General features: G+C 44.6%; 1 protein-coding gene across 1 annotated transcript; it reads left to right on the plus strand.

Moving 5' to 3' along the window:
- The first annotated feature begins 9,265 nt into the window (after nucleotides 1–9,265).
- Nucleotides 9,266–11,922, plus strand: LRRC10 (leucine rich repeat containing 10). The gene has a single exon (XM_039502059.1). The coding sequence runs from the start codon at nucleotides 9,481–9,483 to the stop codon at nucleotides 10,342–10,344; it is 864 nt and encodes a 287-aa protein (XP_039357993.1). The 5' UTR covers nucleotides 9,266–9,480; the 3' UTR covers nucleotides 10,345–11,922.
- Nucleotides 11,923–19,212: the final 7,290 nt, after the last annotated feature.

Genomic DNA, 19,212 nt, shown 5'->3' on the forward strand with positions numbered 1-19,212 from the left:
TTGACATCCACTGAAGATATTAAAGCGCATTGAGCAAGGGCATGGTCTATGTGAAAAGATACATGTTAACATTATATATAGAGGCAAAATTCAGCCCATGTTGTGGGAGCGCGAGAGAGAGAAAGCAAAACACAAAGCAAGCTAAGGAATTTTCTGGCTACCTCCATGTACAAAGAAGCTGGAAAGTCAGCATAGATGACGGGTATTTCTAAGGTGACTAAGATAGTTAGGTAGGATTTAATAGCCAATAGCGTAGGTTTTGATATGGAGCTTGCTACAGGAGGATCTAACACTTAGGTGTCCGAGTGTGCTGTGACAAGTCACCCCCCTAACAACTGAAGATAAAAGCCCTATCTAAAACTAAGCTATGTGTGCTGTTTATGTGAGAGCTGTATTTCAAATGAAATAAATGGACTGTCATCCAAAAAAAGTCATCAGTCAAAAAAGATGGTGGCATGCAAAGTAATGCGAGAAATACCCTAGGATGTTTTTCCTGTCACATATTGTCAAGGCAGTTTTTAATGGAGATTTTGCTATGGTTTCAATAAGACATTTATAATTTCTCATTTGTAATTTTTTCCTATGACTATCCTGAAGATAGAAGCCCCATCCATGCCCAAGGCCTACGGATGGACCAAATAGGGAAAATGTAAAATGTTGTCATCAGGGCCGCCCGGGGTGGGGCAATTTGCCCCAGGCCCTGGGCTCCACAGGGGGCCCCCACGAGAGTTTTTCGGGGCCCCTGGAGCAGGGTCCTTCACTTGCTCCGGGGGCCCCGGAAAACTCTTGTGGGGCCCGGGCCCCCGGAGCTTCTTCCGCCCTCAAAAATCACCTCTGCAGCTATCCAGTCTTGGGAGACAGTAATAACTGCCCTGGAAGAAGGCCGGGGAGAACTTAAAGTGTGGTTCTATTCTGAAAATATCCTATGTAAAAATGGTACTAACAGATCTGTTCTCTAGGTGAAATCCTAGGTCTAGTAAAGTAAAATTATTATTATTTATATTACCTAGCACCTATGAGCCCAACTCATGCACCAGGACCCAGTGGTACTAGGCACTGAACGAACACAGAGCAAAACAGATAGTCCCTACCCTAAAGAGACAGTGGGAATTTCACCACTGACTTCAATGAGACAGGATGTCACTCTTGCTGTGTTATCAGTCATATCTGCTAACATCAGCATCTAAAATTTTTCTGCTTCTTTGTCCATTTAATACTGTGGAGCCAACACAGCCAGTAGGGAATGCAATGAATTCTACTCCTTCTTGCTCAGAACCAACAGAATTGTTTTCTAAGCTCCAGTTACAAGGCAACTGTGCACATCTAGCCCCACTGAAGGTCATCGGTCTGTAGTATTTTTATTACTGATAGTGATTTGCGAGAAGAAAAGAAACCAGCTTGACTTTCAGATCCCAGGTAGAGTTTGCAGGGCTGGCATTGGTGGGGAAAAGGCTTTTTGTTATAAACTGAGCATACCTGATCTAGAAGAGTCGGATACAATAAACATGGAGCCCTTTGTTGCCATATTTACAAAGCCACTTTTCAGCCTAGTTTAAAAAAAGACCAAAGGAGTGCTCTCCTGAAACAAGCAACCAATTTGGCTCTAAAGGTGAAAGAATAGTATTGAGTAAAGGTCTGAATAAAGTAGTAAATATGGTAGCTTCACAGATTTCAGATATAGAATGTTTCTGAAGAATCCATCTGAAAGTGCCTTACACCTAGCAGAATGGGCCTTGGGCCTTCTTGTGCACCACCACCAGTTTAGTGATAGCAAGACAACCTCTGAACTCAGACTGATTCTCCTTTGGGCTTATCCCCCAAAACCACAAACACCTTTCAAGATTCATGACATATTTTGCTCTACTCACATCAATACTCTTTTGATGTCCAATTCAGAAAGTCTATCTTTTCTAGCTACATTGGGGGAAACCGGGAAAAAGACTGGGTGGTTGATGGATGGGTTAAGATGAAATTCAGAGACCACCTTCAGGAAGAATTTGGAGGGAGAGAGAGAGAGAGAGAGAGCGGAAGCACCTTATTTTTATGTAACATCATGAAAGGAAGATCAGCCATAATTGTTTGGCTCCCACTTGCCACAGCTGATGTAATGGCCATTAAGGACATATCTACACATAGATTTTGTACTGATTTAACTATGTTGGTTTAGAAATAGATATAGTTACACTGGTGCAGCCTCTAGCGTGGATGCAGTTATACCCTTTACATTTAAGGAAAATGACCAGAATAAACTCTGCCAACATCAAGGTGTTTATCTCAATATGCCTGCATCTGCACTAGCAGTTTGCATCAATGTAACTATACTTTTTAACAAATATAGTTAAATCAGTACAAAAACTGTGTATAGACCAGACCTAACGATGTAACTTGGAGAGACAGATGGTAAAGAGAACACTCCCCTGTGTGTTCAAAGAGCAATTCTATGACCTGGTCTACAATAGTCTGTTATTTTGGAACTAGCCGAGTTAATTCGAAAAAAAATAATTCCGGCCACACGACCAAACCGGTTTTTTCAATTTAAAGGGCTCTTTAATCTGATTTCTGTACTCCACTTTGGCAAGTGGAGTAGTGCTTAAATCGAGATCGCAATCCCAGGTTAAAGGTATTGTGGACACAATTCAACATTATTGGCCTCCCGGCGCTATTCCAGAATGCTCCCTTGTGACCGCTCTGGACAACACTCTCAACTCCGATGCACTAGCCAGGTGGACAGGAAAAGCCCTGGGAACTTTTGAATTTCATTTCCTGTTTGGTCACCATAAGCATAGTCCACCATCACAGGCAACCATACATAGTCAACCATCACAGGAGATCACGCAGTCCCGAATTCGCAGACAAGCTCCAGCATGGGCCGAATGGGAGGTACTGGATCTCATCGCATGTTGGGGAGACAAGTCTGTTATGGCAGAACTACATTCCAAAAAAAGGAACGCAAATACATACGCTAAAGTCTCCAGGGTCATGACGGAAAGAGGCTACTCCAGGGACACAGAGCAGTGTCGTACAAAAATCAAGGAGCTCAGGCAAGCATAACAAAAACCCAGGGAGGTGAATGGGCGCTCTGGGTCACAGCCCCATACATTCCGCTTCTACCATGAGCTACATGCAATTATGGGGAGTGACGTCACCACTACCCCACCACTGTCTGTGGACACCTGCAAGGGGGGAGTTGCACGGAGCAAGAAGGAAGAGTCATTGGAGGACAAAGAGGAGGAGGAGGACAGTGCACAGGCGGCAAGTGGGGAACCCGTTTTCTCCCCTAGCCAGGAACTATTCTTAACGCTGGAGCCAATAGCCTCCCCCAACTCCCAATGCAGACTCCCGGACCATGACCCTGGAGAAGGTACTTCTGGTGAGTGAGAACCTGATTGGAGCCACGCAGTGGGTGCGGGGGGATGTTGTGTGAAGCGATCATCCCAGAGAGCCCACAGGCCCTCCTTTTATATGGCAAACCCACCAGGCATTGCTGGCTGTGGGAAAGGGGGCCCAACAGTTTGAAAGCATTGAAATGAATGTATAAGAAGCAGAACCCCGCATGCCCCTAGGCTGCCTGCAGGCTGAATTCTGTTGCCCGGACATGTGTGGTGGCTTACCCACACCAAAGTGTCCCCTTTGTTCTCTAAAATGTATCTTTTAAAATACTACCCTCCATTTTTCTCCTCCCGCAGGTGCAAATGTTTCAACGTGGCCCCTATCTACTCCGTCCCAGAGGCTGGTCCAGATTAGAAGGCTGAAAAAACAAACTCGGGAAGACATGTTTGCTGAGCTCATGTAGTCCCCCTGCACTGATAGGGCCCAGCTGAATGCGTGGAGGCAAACAATTGTGGAGTCCCGTAAAGCATTACAGGAACACGAAGAGAGGAGGGATGCACGCGATGAGAGCAGGCAGGACGCTATGGTCAAGCTCATGGGGGAGCAAACTGACATGCTCCGCTGTATGGTGGATCTAATGCGGGAAAGGCAGCAAGACCACAGACTGCTGCTGCAGCCCCTGTATAACCGCCCTCCCTCCTCCCCAAGTTCCATAGCTTCCTCACCCAAATGCCCAAGAACACGAGGGGGGAGGCTACGGGGACCCACACACTCAACCCCAGAGGATCGCCCAAGCAGCAGAAAGCTGGCATATGCGAACTTTTGATTTGGTTTCTGGACTTGTCCTTCCCTCCTCCTCCACCTCCCTAACCCAATTACGCCTCCCCCAACCCCCACCCCCAGTCTACCTTCTGATTTCTCTCAATGTGTTGTGCAACAAATAATAAAGAACAGTTTTAAAACAATTTTGACTTTATTTCCTTTCATATATATTTAGGGGGCAGGTAACTTCAAGAGAAACAAACACAACTGTCACACCGTACCCTGGCCAGTCATGAAACTGGCTTTCAAAGCTTCTTTGATGTGCAGTGCACCCTGCTGCGCTCTTCTAATCACCCTATTGTCTGGCTGTGCGAAATTGGCCGCCAGGCGAGTTGCCTCAACCTCCCACCCCGCCATAAAACGTCTCCCTCTTAGTCTCACAGATATTGTGGCGCACACAACAAGCAGCAATTGCAATTGGAATATTGGTTGTGCTGAGACCTAACCGAGTCAGTAAACTGCACCAGCGCACTTTCAAATGTCCAAATGCACATTCTACCACCATTTTGCACTTGCTCAGCCTATAGTTGAACTGCTCCTTGTTACTGTCCAGGGTGCCTGTGTACGGCTTCATAAGCCATGGCATTAAGGGGTAGGCTGGGTCCCCGAGGATAACTATAGGCATTTCAACATCCCCAACAGTAATTTTCTGGTCTGAGAAGTAAGTCCCTTCCTGCAGCTGTTCAAACAGACCAGAGCTCCTGAAGATGCGAGCGTCATGCACCTTTCCCAGCCATCCCACATTGATGTAGGTGAAACATCCCTTGTGATCCACCAGTGCTTGCAGCACCATGGAAAAGTACCCCTTGCGGTTTATGTACTGGCCACCCCGGTGTGCCGGGGCCAAGATAAGGATATGTATTCCGTCTATTGCCCCGCCGCAGTTAGGGAACCCCAGCACATTAAAACCATCCACAATGGTCTGCACATTTCCCAAAGTCACTACCCTTGATAGCAGCTGCTCAATGATTGCATTGGCTACTTGCAGCACAGTAGCCCCTACAGTAGATTTGCCCACTCCAAACTGATTCCCGACTGACCAGTAGCTGACAGGCTTTCAAGCTTCCACAGTGCTATGGCCACTCGCTTCTCAACTGTGAGGACTGCTCTCATTTTGGTGTCTTTGCGCTTCAGGGCAGGGGACAGCAAGTCACAAAGTTCTATGAAAGTGGCCCTACACATCGAAAGTTTCGCAGCCACTGGGAATCATCCCAGACCTGCAACACTATGCGGTCCCACCAGTCTGTGCCTGTTTCCCGGGCCCAGAATCTGCGTTCTACAGCATGAACCTGGCCCAAGGCCACCATGATTTCCCAATCCCCACATGCCGTGCTTCTAGGAACGTCTGTGTCCATGTTCTCATCAGTATAGTAATTGCACTGTCGTCGCTTCCTTGCCTGGTTTTGCAGGTACTGCACATACTGCTGGATAATGCGCGAGGGATTTACAACGGTCAAAACTGCAGCGGAGATCTGAGCAGGCTCCATGATTGCCATGCTATGGCGCCTGCATGGGTAATCCTGGAAAAAAGACGTGAAACGTAGGCGGCCTGTTTGGTTCAAGATGGCCGATAAAAGGCGGTAAATGGTTTGTCTTCTGTAGCTTTCATGGAGTTGGGAAGCTCGCTAGAGCTGCAAGAGCAGAGTTTGCGGCGGAAGCAAGAGCAGAGTTTGCGGCGGAAGCTGTGCAGCTCAGTTCACTAAGGCCGAAAAATGGCAGGGAATTGTTTCCTTCTGTAGCTTGCACACAAGCCCAGGACAGACAACATGGAAAAATTAGCTAGTGATGCAAGAGTGGGAGAGCAGAGTTTGTGGTGGAAGCTGTGCTGCTCGGTTCACGGTAGCCAAAAAAAGGCGGGAAATGGTTAGATAAAAGAGTAGATAGAAAGATGAGAGGCCATGCGAGGTGGAGTCATAGTACCAGGAGACAGGCACCGTACTGCACCATCTGCTGGAGCTTTCACGGAGGGAGGAGGGAGTGATGGCACACACCCAGAAACACCCGTGAGAATGTTTTTGCCCCATCATGCACTGGGAGCTTAATCCACAATTCCAATGGGTGGTGGGGACTGCGGGAACTGTGGGATAGCTTCCCACAGTGCACCGCTCTGACATTCTATGCTAGTCTCGGTACTGTGGACGCACTCCACCGAATTCACACGCTTTAGTGGGGACACACAACACCAAATGTATAAAATCATTTCCAAAAATTCGAATAGAATAAGTTTGAATTAATTTCATACTGTAGACGTACCCCATGAGTATCGTCCATACTACATTTAGGCCTGACCCAATGTCCATTGTATTCAATGGGAATCCTTCCACTGATTTCAGGGGGTGTTGGATTAGGCTCTTAAAATGCCATGAATCTATCTGTCTGTCTATCTAGGTTTGGCCCTGGTCACCATGGTACCTGCCAAGTATTTCAAATTAGAATAAAAAATAGTCTCTCTCTCTCTTCCACCCCATTCCATAGGAAAAATAGCTTGATTAGTTTAGGTAAAGGTAAATTGAAGAGATGAGTTTGGTATTTATTTTTTAAGTCAGTGGGGTCTAGGGTGATTTTTATCTCATGGGTGATGCATGCTATAGTCTTGGTCCAGCTCCTGTGAAGTTCTGTCTCCTGCACTCACAAGCACCAGTTGTGGACATTCTCGCATTCTAGTGGGAGATAGTTATTGTGGGAGGTCAGTCACAGAGAAAGAAGTGATTTCTCAGACAGCTAAATCCAATAGTAACCATAACCTCACTGATCTGTATTTCTCATTGTACATTAAGAATTATCCTCTTCCGGACAGTTCCTTTGCTTTTCTCAAATAACTGAAGTCAGATGCCAGCACCACCGTCTGTAGAGTGCAGTAATAGAAATATATTCTCATTTGATCTTATTGCTTTTTTAATAAACCTAGGGAAATAACTGAGAATGAAGTCCTGATTTCTTATTTGTGAAACGGAGTTTTCACACCAAATTCAATCGAACTGGTTGTAGGCACTAACTGCTAAGAGCAGAAAAACACCAGATGCATGATAACACACCGTATGGTTAACATTTTTCTTAATATTTTTATTTTTGTAGGACAGACACACCTGATTGTACAAAAACAAAGAACTCAACAGAACCATAACTGACAATGAGCTCAGTTCTGTGATGAGGCCCGAGTGGGTGGACCCATGTAATATGGTGGAGCCCCACTGAAATATCAGGGCCAATAAGACTAACTGTCAAGGTATGAAAAGTGACTTCAATATCTTACATTAGGCATAACTATGTTGGGCATTTCCTGGCTGGCTGAGTATTTGCTAACTTGCCTCCCACCCTCAGCTTCTCCACTCAGTCATTAGCTGCCAAGAAATGCCCTTCCTCATTGTCATTACTGCTTAAATGAATCAGGGCTCTTTATTATATTTCTAATGTTCCCTCAAAAGCCCATTCTTCTATTGTTGAGTTGCTTTCTTCCCCCCAAATACTCTGATTTCACTAGCGTGTTCCAAACAGACTTTAACTTTGCCAACAAAAGCACAAAATGCAGCAACGAAAGGTCATTCTGACTTTTTTTGATAAGCTATAACAATGATTAAACTGTAACCTAGAGTTTTCCTAACATATATTTAGTTAAAAACTAAAAGAAAAAAAATCTTCCTGAAATATGCTCTAGAACAGGGGCAGGCAAACTTTTTGGCCTGAGGGCTGCATCGGGTTTCAGAAATTGTATGGAGGGCCGGTTAGGGGAGGGGGTCGGGGCCCATCCCCCACCTCCTATCTGCCCCCTCTGCCCCATCCAACCCCCCCCCCCGTTCCCTGACAGCCCCCCCAGGACCCTTGCCCCATCCACACTCCCCCGTTCCCTGCCCTCCCCTCATTCAAATCCCTGCTACAGACCAACTTCTACTATGACACATGTACAAGTAACTATAATGGTAACTATAATAACTGTTCAAGGAAGCGACCATGACTACTTCTGTGTGTGTACAGCACCTAACACATTGAAGGTGCTACATCCAACTCTATCTGTTGGAAATGCTCTTTCAAAAATCAAAGTTCTTCTGAACCTCTGATGTGAAGATTTGCAAAAGTGCTGTAGAAAGAATCACCCAAGAGGTCGAAGCATTTATAGAGCTGCCCTCTAAAGACTGGAAGCCCTCTACAAATGAATGGACACTATGCACCAAAGTTTGCAGACTGAATATCATGGGTGTTGCTGGGAACAGCATCTAAATTAGCAATAACAGTGAAGATACTACAATAAAACCTGCCAAGAGTGATCACTCATCGGAGTTAGCAAAAGTGGTCGCTTGTAAGATGTGGTCTCTCTTCAAAGGCTTGCGTGGCAGAGAGTGGTGGTTCTGGGGCCTCTGCAAGCAGTTGCTTGTGACAGGTGATCTTTCTTCAGAGGTGGTCTCTAAGGCAGGTTTTACTGTGTATAAATCATTCCATAACTGGCTACATTTAAATGAGAGAAAACATTGCCATTGATTTAATTATAAAGTTGTTTGCCAGACAAAAGGTCAGCTAGACATTGGGAGTCAGTAGCAGGAGGTTAGAAGAATGGAGGAGGTTAACCGTGGCATGTTATGACGGTGAATGTGTTGTATAAGGGATTCAGACAGTATAAGCAAAATGCAATTTAGCGAAAAGGCTGCGCACGGCTAAAAGTCCCAGCAGCTCTAGTCAATGCAGTTAAATTAAGAAAGTAAATACTAAAGCAGCTAAAGAGCACTTTGCCAAGTATTTGTGCTAAATGTCTGAGATAAGTATTGGGTGGCAGGTCACACTGTTAAAATGTGTATTTGGCACTTCACAAAGTAACTCCATAAAAGTGCCACTGGTCTGGAAAGTTAGTTGAGGCTTGACAGGTATTCTAAACAGGAATCAGATTACATCTGACATTCCCACTCAGGCTGCTACAAGATTAAATGTTTAGTTTAAATTAAGTTTAAAAATTCACTCTTCAGCAATGTTTACTTTCCTTAGCCAATCCCCAGAGCTGGTACCAGCCGCGCAGACAGTGTGGCTGTATCTACAGGGAGGCAGGGAGCATTTGAGAAACTATTTTTGGTCAAGCGTAGTGCAATTTTAGAACTTTTACAGTCTTCACAGGGAAGATGGCCTCGTTTCTGTGTGTGTGTGAGAGAGACCTGTTCTCCGAAAGTCAGGCTGTCTGCACTTCCCATCACCAAGCACTCATTCGGTTATCAGCAACATTTCAGAGCTCTTGAGATTAATGACTGTTGCCATGTAAACTGTGTATTATAATGGGAAGAAGGAAATACCAGCAGGACAGTGCACAAAGTAGAAACCAGGGAGAGTTCCTGATGCTCCGGGTTCCACATGGTAGCAGTGATTTTAAATGCAGACAGTTTCAGTATGGGCAACACACTGAGAGCAATCATTGCCTTCATCCCTTCTGATGACTGCCAGAAATACCTCCTGGGAGACCTTGAAGAGATGCCAATTGATAGAATGGTGGATCTGAGCAGCAGGCAGCTGAGGAGATTTCCCTTGCATGTTTGTTCCTTCAGGGAGCTCGTCAAGCTGTACCTGAGCGACAATAACCTGCATCAGCTGCCCCCAGAGCTAGAACAGCTGCAGAATCTCCAGATCTTGGCGTTAGATTTCAACAACTTCAAAGCGCTGCCCCTGGTGGTGTGCACCCTGAAGCAGCTGTGCATCCTCTACCTGGGCAACAACAAGCTCTGCGACCTGCCCCAGGAGCTCAGTCTCCTGCAGAATCTCAAAACCTTGTGGCTCGAGTCCAACTGCCTGAGCCACCTGCCCGAGGTGGTGTGTGAGCTGAGCCTCCTCAAGACCCTGCACGCCGGCTCCAACGCGTTGCATACGCTGCCCGCTGGGCTGCGGTGCCTGCAGGAGCTGCGCACCATCTGGCTCTCAGGCAACCTGCTGGTTGACTTCCCCCCGGTGCTGCTGCACATGCCATTCCTGGAGGTGATCGACGTGGATCGCAACGCCATCAGGTCCTTCCCCAGCCTGGCTCACCTCCCCGGCCTCAAGCTGGTGATCTACGACCACAACCCCTGCAGGAACGCGCCCAAGGTGGCCAAGGGGGTGCGCAGAGTAGGGAGGTGGGCAGAGGAGACCCCCGAGCCCAGGAAGCGCTCCGAGCTGGGCAGGGAGGAGGAGACCGACGACAAGGAACCACCACTTCCCCCTGACAAGCAGCCCCAGTCCTGCTAAGGCTCAGCCAGGAGGCTCTTGCTGGTGCTGCTGTGGGCAGCTGGCAAATCATCAGCTGCACCCTTCTCCTCTGGCGGCGCGGGATTTGCGCACCTCCGGCTGGTTACAGCAAAAGTGCCTTTTAAATAGAGCATTTCTTCACCTCCTGGTACATCAGCTGTTAAATGCACACGACAGTGCTGAGACTGTTCTTCACAACAGTATTTCAGAGGCCTGTTTGATCTCAGTTAGTAGGTGTAGCTATTTAAATAGATGTGCCATCAAATTTCTCCCTCTTATCCCAAAAGCCTCCTAACTTAGGGCTAAAACCCAGCACTCCCTTTGTAGTATGAGCAGGTGAAGAATACTGTATAAAGCCGACTCTTTGAAGTGACGGAATGGATTTGCATCTAGCAAAATCCCTTTTATTCCAAATGCCGCCTAAGGAAGCATGACTGAGTGAGTTTTTCCATCCATTGATCACGCTGGAGCACTCGTAAGTGAACACTAGCTGCTATACCCCTGACGTAGCCTGTATCAAAAGACGTGTGTCTCATGCAAATGATTAAACGGATCTCAGCAGCTTGTCAAGACCCCCTCTTCTGCCTGGAAAGAGGGTGTAGCAAATATCATGAGACCGTCCCCAACTAACACCTAAAATGACTAGACTAAGCCTGAGAGAGAATGAGGTTTTTGTTTTCTGTGCCTTTGCCAGCACTTTATGCACATTTCTCCATTCAGTGGGGTGGGTTTTCACACCTGCAAAAGGAGTTGTTTTCTTTTGTCTTTTTAAAGGAAGATCTGATAGTAAAACTACAAAAATTGGCAAGGCGACTTACAGGTGTAATATCTAAATATGGCCCCAGACCTGCAAATACGCCTATGCTTAACTCGAGCTAGCCCCAGCCTTCAATGGGACTACTCCCCTGCTAATGTTTGCACAGCTCAGGCCTGTACTTCTGCCACCACACTTGGAAATTTACTAAATTGCCCCTTTAATTTAAAAGGCATGTATTGCGCTAATATGCCCTGGGTAACGATAACTGACTCAAAATGGGTTGAATTTATGTCTACTAAGTTATACTTGCAGAGACTGTTCTTTTGATTTATAGTATTTTTTTTATACTCAGCACCAAACTTGACATGTTAATGGGGTTTCACTGGACCCAAACAGCTACCTGTCTGTGTCATCTTAATAGCACAATACACAAAAATGACAGTTAATTTTCCATAAAAGGTTTGATTTAGTGACTGTTTAACGTCGTTTACATTCTTAAAAGAATATTTGGAAAGTAGAAAATCAGTTAGTCCTTGCTGTCTAATTAAAGTTAGATCTGGATTTGGATCTGGCTAGTATCCACCTAGTGTGCTTCCTATTTATTAAATGAACCGGAGTTGTATTCAAGTGCCTTTAGCAGAGGGAAACTGCATTGCTCTGGAATTAACTGGATTACTTTTCTCAAAGCCTTTGCCAAATTTTGTTCTGCCAAACAATCATTTCTTTAGTGAAATAAAGGGAATAACATTTGGATTTTATACACGAAGACGCATGCCTGCTTCTTGTTTCCATTAGAATTAATGTGACTCTTTCCTGTTTGGTTTGGGGCATCTTTCCTTTGCTACACATATGAAATCTTCTTACTGGGCAAGAAACAGCAACTTTTTTTGTTTTGTGTATCTGTGTAACATTAAAATAAGCCCAGGCTGTACTGATTGTCTACTAGAGCATTCTATCACAGCCCTTTCACTGGTTGCCCTAGGAAGAGCTGCTGAAATATTTTATTCAGCTTTGGGCATCATTGCCCTTTTGACATGAGGGTGACTGAAAACTGTTTGTGATTTGAAAGTATGTTCCCTAAGCCATACCCCATAATTAAAATAAATAAAGAAAAATGGAAGGATTTAAAGCAGCCCTATCACAAGGCTACATTTCTGCCTCCTCTTGCCACTCCCCTTGCACTTTTTGAACAATACAGGATTGCAACTGTGCTTCACCATTCTGGTTGTTTGGTGCTGCGATTGATAGAGTTGGACATTCACAAGAGCTAGTTATGGCATTAGATCCTTAACTATGTTTCTGATCCCACTCCTAAATGACCACGATCACTGCATGTACAAATAGCTGCAGTGAGGCGCATTGGTGACATTGATAATTACTGCAAACATTCACCCGCCACTGCTGGTGAAAGTCATGTCTGTATTTTGACTGATTTAACCTTTTGAAATGCTGTATTGTAAATTGATTGGTGGGTTTAATACAGACATCAGCAAATGGGATTTCAGATAGTCATGTAAAGTTATTAGAGCAACAACCCAATAGTCAGTCACTTATTTCACTATCATCTTTTGATATGCTGCTAAATTCACACAAAGTGAACACATCAGAAGACTGGACTCAAGCCAAGCTTTGCAGATTCAATAATTACATAAGGGAGTTCTATACTAACCGGTGAGCCATTTTTTTCATATAATAGTCCTTACAAGTAAGAAAGTGCAAGAATGGTTGTAGGCAGTAACAATGGAAACTCTACGAAGTTAATATTCAGTATACATATTAAAAAAATTAATGCACACAGCCTTGCACTTGAGCATTTAGTTTCGACTTCTATAAAATCTACCTAATTTCATAGTGTAGACATACCCTTAGTTTTGGTAGCTTGCAGCTCGGCAGTGAAAATGAAGGTGGCCAGAGGACCACCTTTCGGTACCAGTCTTAAATTTTTTTCTCATGGCTACATGCTTAAAACAGAGGTGAGAATTGAGCAGACATTACAGATAAAGCGGGTCAACTATTACAGAAATATATGAGTTTTTAAATGTCACAAGCATTACTTTTCTTTCTAGCTGTAATGGATATTGCCCTACCAGATCTTAACCCTGTGTCACTGCTCCAAGACTGAATATTCTCCATGTAACTGTGTAGGAAAATATCACCTATGGGAGAATAAATATTTATTTAGTAAGCTGTTAGAAGATCTGCAGTGTTTGAAAGCTCAGACAGCTCGCAGTGGAGCTGGAGTAAGGGGCAGAGTACAAATGCAACAGTCAAAAGTGCATGATAAATGCAATTACCACATGAACATCATCAAAGAGTATACTTACAATATTTGAAAACAACGTATCTGTAACAGTAAGTAACATAGTTCAGTCTATTTAAACAATTCTAAGATTTTTCCTATTGATCTATCACATCTTTCCAGAGGATGTTGTGTTAGAACTCCAGAGCAATATATACATATCAGAAGATATGTAAATTTCGGCTAAACACTGCTCTGTCTTAAACACCTGTCCCTGAAATGGATAAGACAACACACAAGTCTCTGGGCAAGATTATTTTGAACTGGTTCCAAGGTGTTCTTTTCTAGAGAACATCAACATTTCTGTGTTGCAGCTGGCAAGAATAACTTTTTCAGGCCAAATGTAACCAAGTGATGAAGAGCACCACCTCAGAGTTTTCATCATGAATAACCTTCATAAGAACAAGGAAAATTACAAAACTAGGAACGAGCAACTGAAACGAAAAAAATAAAACCACTTCTAGGAAAGTGTTCAACAAGAATGGCAAGAAGGGAGGGTCTCTGACATTGCTTCTAGGAAGGTGAAGAGGGCCCAGGGCAGGTACCAAGATATCCCTGAGAGGAGGCCTAAAAATAACAAATAGTTACACTTATTTGTGATGCTAATTGCTCCTGTTCCCAGATTACAGCATCTTCTGAGCAAACCATTCCCCCCCTCCCCCCGCTTCAGCACTTAGGCAGCAGCAGCTTCTTTTTAAAGGTCACTGCTCTAGTTACTGTAATCTAGTGCTGCGTTCAGAACTACTAACCAAGTTATCAACCTTAGGCCCCTTCCCTTGCTGTACGAAACACACTTTCAATTTTCCATTTGTCTAGGACACTCGTTTGTGAAGCAAACCTTGAAGACAGAACTGAGAGCAACCACTACAATATTGCCCTTCCTGCATCTAGAACCTGGCCCACAGTCTTGAGACTGGATCAATGGTGCCAATTCAGGGAGACTTTAGTACTACTAAAAGTGCCCATAAATAATTGAGTCTACTTCCTGTCCTAACAAATCATTCTCTTAAATATTTAGTTCTGCCTATGACAAAGACAAAAGAAAAAATGGGTACTTATCTGTACAGAAACTGTTGTTCAAGATGTGTTGTGCACAAATACCTTCCACTGTAGGTAAGTGTATGTGCGCCCAGTGCATTCAAGTTGGAGACTTTTTGCCAGCAGTACAACTAGGTGGTGCAGATGCCCCTGCTCTCCTCATGCTGCCAGGTGAGGGAATAAAAGGGGCCACTGCCTCCCTCTCTATTCCTTCGCACCACTATATGTAATGTCTGAAGTACCGGGAAGGTGGGAGTGTCATGGAAAATATCTGCACAGCATATCTTGAAGAACAACAGTTACTGTTCAGGTAACGATTCTCTCTCCTTCAAGTGATTGTCCATTCCACTGTAGGTGACTCATCAGCCATTCTCTTACAGGTGGAGGGACTTTAGATTATCTGAACAGAGACTAACACCAATTTGCCAGAGTTGGTGTGTCACGAGCAGGGATCCTAATTTTCCGTGATAAAAACAAAATTCTCCAATACAAATTCCCCATAAAAATCCACATTTTTCTGCAATTAAAATGAAATGTTGAACTTCAGTTTCCCTAGCCACAATATATATAGGTATCAGTTGAACAAAATGTTTTATTGATACAGTGGAACCCCATATATCTGATCTAATTTGGACGAAGGCCAGATTGGATAATCAAAAATTTGGATAATCTGGAGAGTTTCGACCCTGAGAGGTGAGGTTCCCACTGTCAGCCCCAGTTCAGTTAATACAGACAGCCAAATAATGGAGGCTCGGATAAACAGGGTTTTACTGTATATGTTTTTATTTTTTCCACAAAATGTAAAACTAAAGATACTCTATAAAAATGCAAATTCTGTGTTTTTCCATGGCAAACCGATTTATATTCACCACAGTGATATGATATAATTATGATGCATCTTGTATAAAATATGTCATGTGAGGTGTCAATGGAAAAGTTACAGTTTGCTGAATATGAATTATCCTATTTGTAGGAGTCATTTTTGTATCTAGTTATGAAAATTGACTATGCATCTGTATTTCAAATGTGCTTGTTCCTGGGTAACTCCCACAAGTTAGTTTACATCCAATCTAGCCAGGATCTATTCAAGGTAATGGCCCTTGAACAAAAACAATGGGCCATGGAAAAAGCTTAGCCTCACCTTATGAGCTTTCCTGTTGGCACCTCAGCCACTATATAAGTAATAGCTGCTATAACTCATCAAAGCATGCAAGGGCAGGTGACTAGACCATGGGATACTGGATTCCATCTTGTGCCTGTGTTTTTCCACTAACTGTGATGGGGACTTTGCTTGGGACAATGAAGTTCCCTCCACCTGGAAGAAGCCATAAAAGGGGGAAGTGCCTCAGAACCCTCCACCCATCCAACCCCCCTTGCTCCTTGTTCTGACTGCCCCAACCCCTCCCCTATCCACACCCCTGCCCCCTGACAGGCTCCCCGGGACTCCCACATCTATCCAGCCCCCCCCAGAACCTCCGCCCCATCGAACCCCCTTTTCCCTCCACCCCCTTACCATGCTGCTCAGAGCAGCATGTCTGGCAGCTGTGGTGCCTGACCAGAGCCAGCCACACCACTGTGCTGCCCGTCAAGAGCTCACAGCCCTGCCGGCACAGCAAGCTGAGGCTACGGGCGAGGGGAGACAGGAGGGGAGGGGCCAGGGGTTAGCCTCCCTGGCCGAGAGCTCAGGGGCCCAGCAGGATGGTCCTGAGGGCTGGATGTGGCCTGGGGGCCGTAGTTTGCCCACCTCTGTCTTAGACAAAAAGGAATTAAGTTGTAGCCATAGGGTCAAAGAGAGGGGGCATCTATGAATTTGGAGAGGTATAGATTTAAATCCCATAGAGGTACAGGAGTGCAGACAGGATGGTAAACATTGATTAGGCCTTTCAGAAAATAGAGAAATGAGCAGATAAGAGAAAATGGAAAATTCACCTATAGGCAGATGTAGTATTAAAAAAACAAAACCCATCTGAACTCACAGAACTAACTGAAATGCCTAACAATTTCAGTTGTAAAATATAGTCCAGCATGTGAAATCTCCATGTGATGGCTTGAGGAATGCTGGGATTGCAATTAAATAAAAAATCTCTTCTACTTCACTGTGTACATGACCCTAGATGACTCCTTTCTGTTGCTTACCAAGATGGTCTGATCTTCTTGGGAGCACAATTTTTTGCAAATATTCAACCAGAGATCATCCATGCCATAAAGTGGAGAGCCCTCAGGTTGGGATGCAGAGACTTCCCTTGATTCTGGTACAGAAGGTCTTTGACTAGCAGTAAAGTTATGGGCGACTGGATGGAAAGCTGATGGATGTCCATGAACTGGTACTATCTTGGCCCCACCAGTACAGTAAGGATTAATCGTGATTGGCCTTGTTTCAGCTTCTTGATCTCCCTCACAATGAGAAGAACTGGAGAAATGAATATTGGAGATGACTGGACAATGGAAGAAGAAAGGCACCTGTGATGGAATGTGGGCTGCAGCCTGCCCTGGAGTAAAATCTCATGCACTTGTTGTTCAGGTTGATCGTGAACAAAGCTAATACTAGGTACCCCCAGCAATGGAAAAATATGGAGAACATCCTTCCTAATTGTCCACTCCTGTTGGTCTATGAAAACCCTGCTGAGGATATCCACATCCATATTTCTCACTCCTAAAAGGTGAAAGACCTTCTGAAAACTTTGGGACAAATGCACAAATTACATAGGATAACAGACTCCTGGCACAGTTGAGGTGATCTTGCACTTCCCTCTTTGTTCGGGTAAAGCATGGTAATGTTGTCTGTAAGAACTTGTAACATCTGGTTCTCAATGGTGGGCAAAATATCTGACAGGTCAGACTAAGAGCTCTAAGCTCCAGTGCATTTATGTGTAGCGAAACTTCCTGAGGTGACCAAAGAGCTTGTCAGGAGTTGGCAGAGATGGGCTTCCGAATCTCTGGTTGATGCATCTGTTACAGAGTCATAATTCTAGGGACAAAAACGGAACTCCTCTGTACACAGAGGAGGATGGATGCAACCACCTGGGGATGTGACCACTAATCGAGATATGGACGCACTTGTTCAGGTACTCGAATTTGCATTTCCAGAGGGTGCCTGGAAGGATCATACACTAAACGGAGCCAGACCTGCAACAGCAATGGTGAAGTCTGGAGTTATGTAGTATGTGCACGAGGTCATATAGCCCAGGAGCTGAAGGCAGGCAGGCAGGCATGAGCTGTTGTCATTGGGATGGACTTGAGGCTTTTGGAAAGAAATGCTATAGGCTGATACCTCACCTTAGAAGATAAGCCATGGCTGTTCTGACATCATGGTCTGCTCCTATGAAAGTTATGCACCATGTTGGTTATAACTGTGATTTGTCCAAATTTAATTTCAGGCCTAGATGGGAAAACATTGGTCTGATTACCAGAATGCTATTTTGGACCTAGTTGCTTGATGACATCATCCAGGTAAGAAAATATTTGAACGCCCAATGAGCAGAGGTTGATCGGTTGCTACCATGCTACCACTGCCATGCACTTTGTGAAGACCCTCAGGCTGATGATAGACCAAAGGGATGCACAGTGTACTGGTAATGGGTGGTGCCTACTACAAATCTCTGTGGCAGGGATGTATCCTCACATGGAAGTATGCATCGTGTAAACTGAGGGCAACAACCAATCTTCCAGGAAGTGATAATAGAAGCGAGGGTGACCATTTTGAGCTTGACTTTCTTGATGTAATGGTTCAGCTTTTTTAGATCTAGAATGGGACGGAGGCTACCAGATCAAAGACGGCTGGTGATGTCAAGGCAATCCTGACCTCCTCTTAGGAGCATACTGAGATCTCTGATGGAAGGAAGATCTGGAGTAATTTTGTGATCAAAACTGTTTCCTTTTCGCAACTGGAGTATAAACTCCTAATTAATGAATTATTGCCCAGGAGTCTGTGTGTCCATATAGCATAGTCTGTTTTGGCAGAAAACAATTTAGATCCCTTAAATTGTAAATCTTCTGTTGTACCATGCAGCAACTTTGAAATGCCAGAAGACTACATCCAGGTAGAGTGCTGCATGGAGACTGCAGTGGCCACAGAAAGCAAAGTGCTATCAACGGCATCTATTGCTCCGGAAGAGATGTACAAGCTGCAAGATGACCCACAGAAACCAAAAGCTAGAAACTGTCTTTATATTCTTCTGGCAACTTATCAGCAAAAGTTAATAAGATTTATTTTGACAAAAGCCTGACTGTATTTTGAAAAAAGTGTGAGAATTGGCGGCTCTCATTTGAAGTGTGGCAGTGGAACAAACCTTATGACCATATAAATCCAATCTCAAATTTCTTATCCTTCGGAGTGGTCTTAATTTGGGTTGATGAGATTGCTTATTAGTAGCTGTGACCACTAAGGAGTCAGGAACTGGAAGGGTAATGAAATAGCCAAAATCTTGTTGAGGAACTTGATATCGTCTGCCCGCTTGTTTAGCTGTAAGAGGTATAGGGGACTGCATGAGTCTTCATTGGCTCTAGCAAGTTCTTACTGACAGGAAGGGCAACACTTCCTGGAGAAAGAGTCCGTACAAAACCCAGAAGGCTGTGCAGATTCTCCACCTGCACCCCTATAGTAGTCTCCCTCCTCTTGAGGTCCTGGAAAACTCAAATCATTGAGTGGGGTGTCAGCTCTGGATTAACTGCTTTGTTCCATGAAGATGAAGAAATGGAGGGAGAGGGAATATCTAGTGTTTCCTCCAACAATTCTCCCTCCTCCATGGGATCCAGCACAGCAGGGTGTTGTATG

This window comes from Mauremys reevesii, linkage group 1 (genome assembly GCF_016161935.1).
Source record: "Mauremys reevesii isolate NIE-2019 linkage group 1, ASM1616193v1, whole genome shotgun sequence".
Classification (NCBI taxonomy): Eukaryota; Metazoa; Chordata; order Testudines; family Geoemydidae; genus Mauremys; species Mauremys reevesii.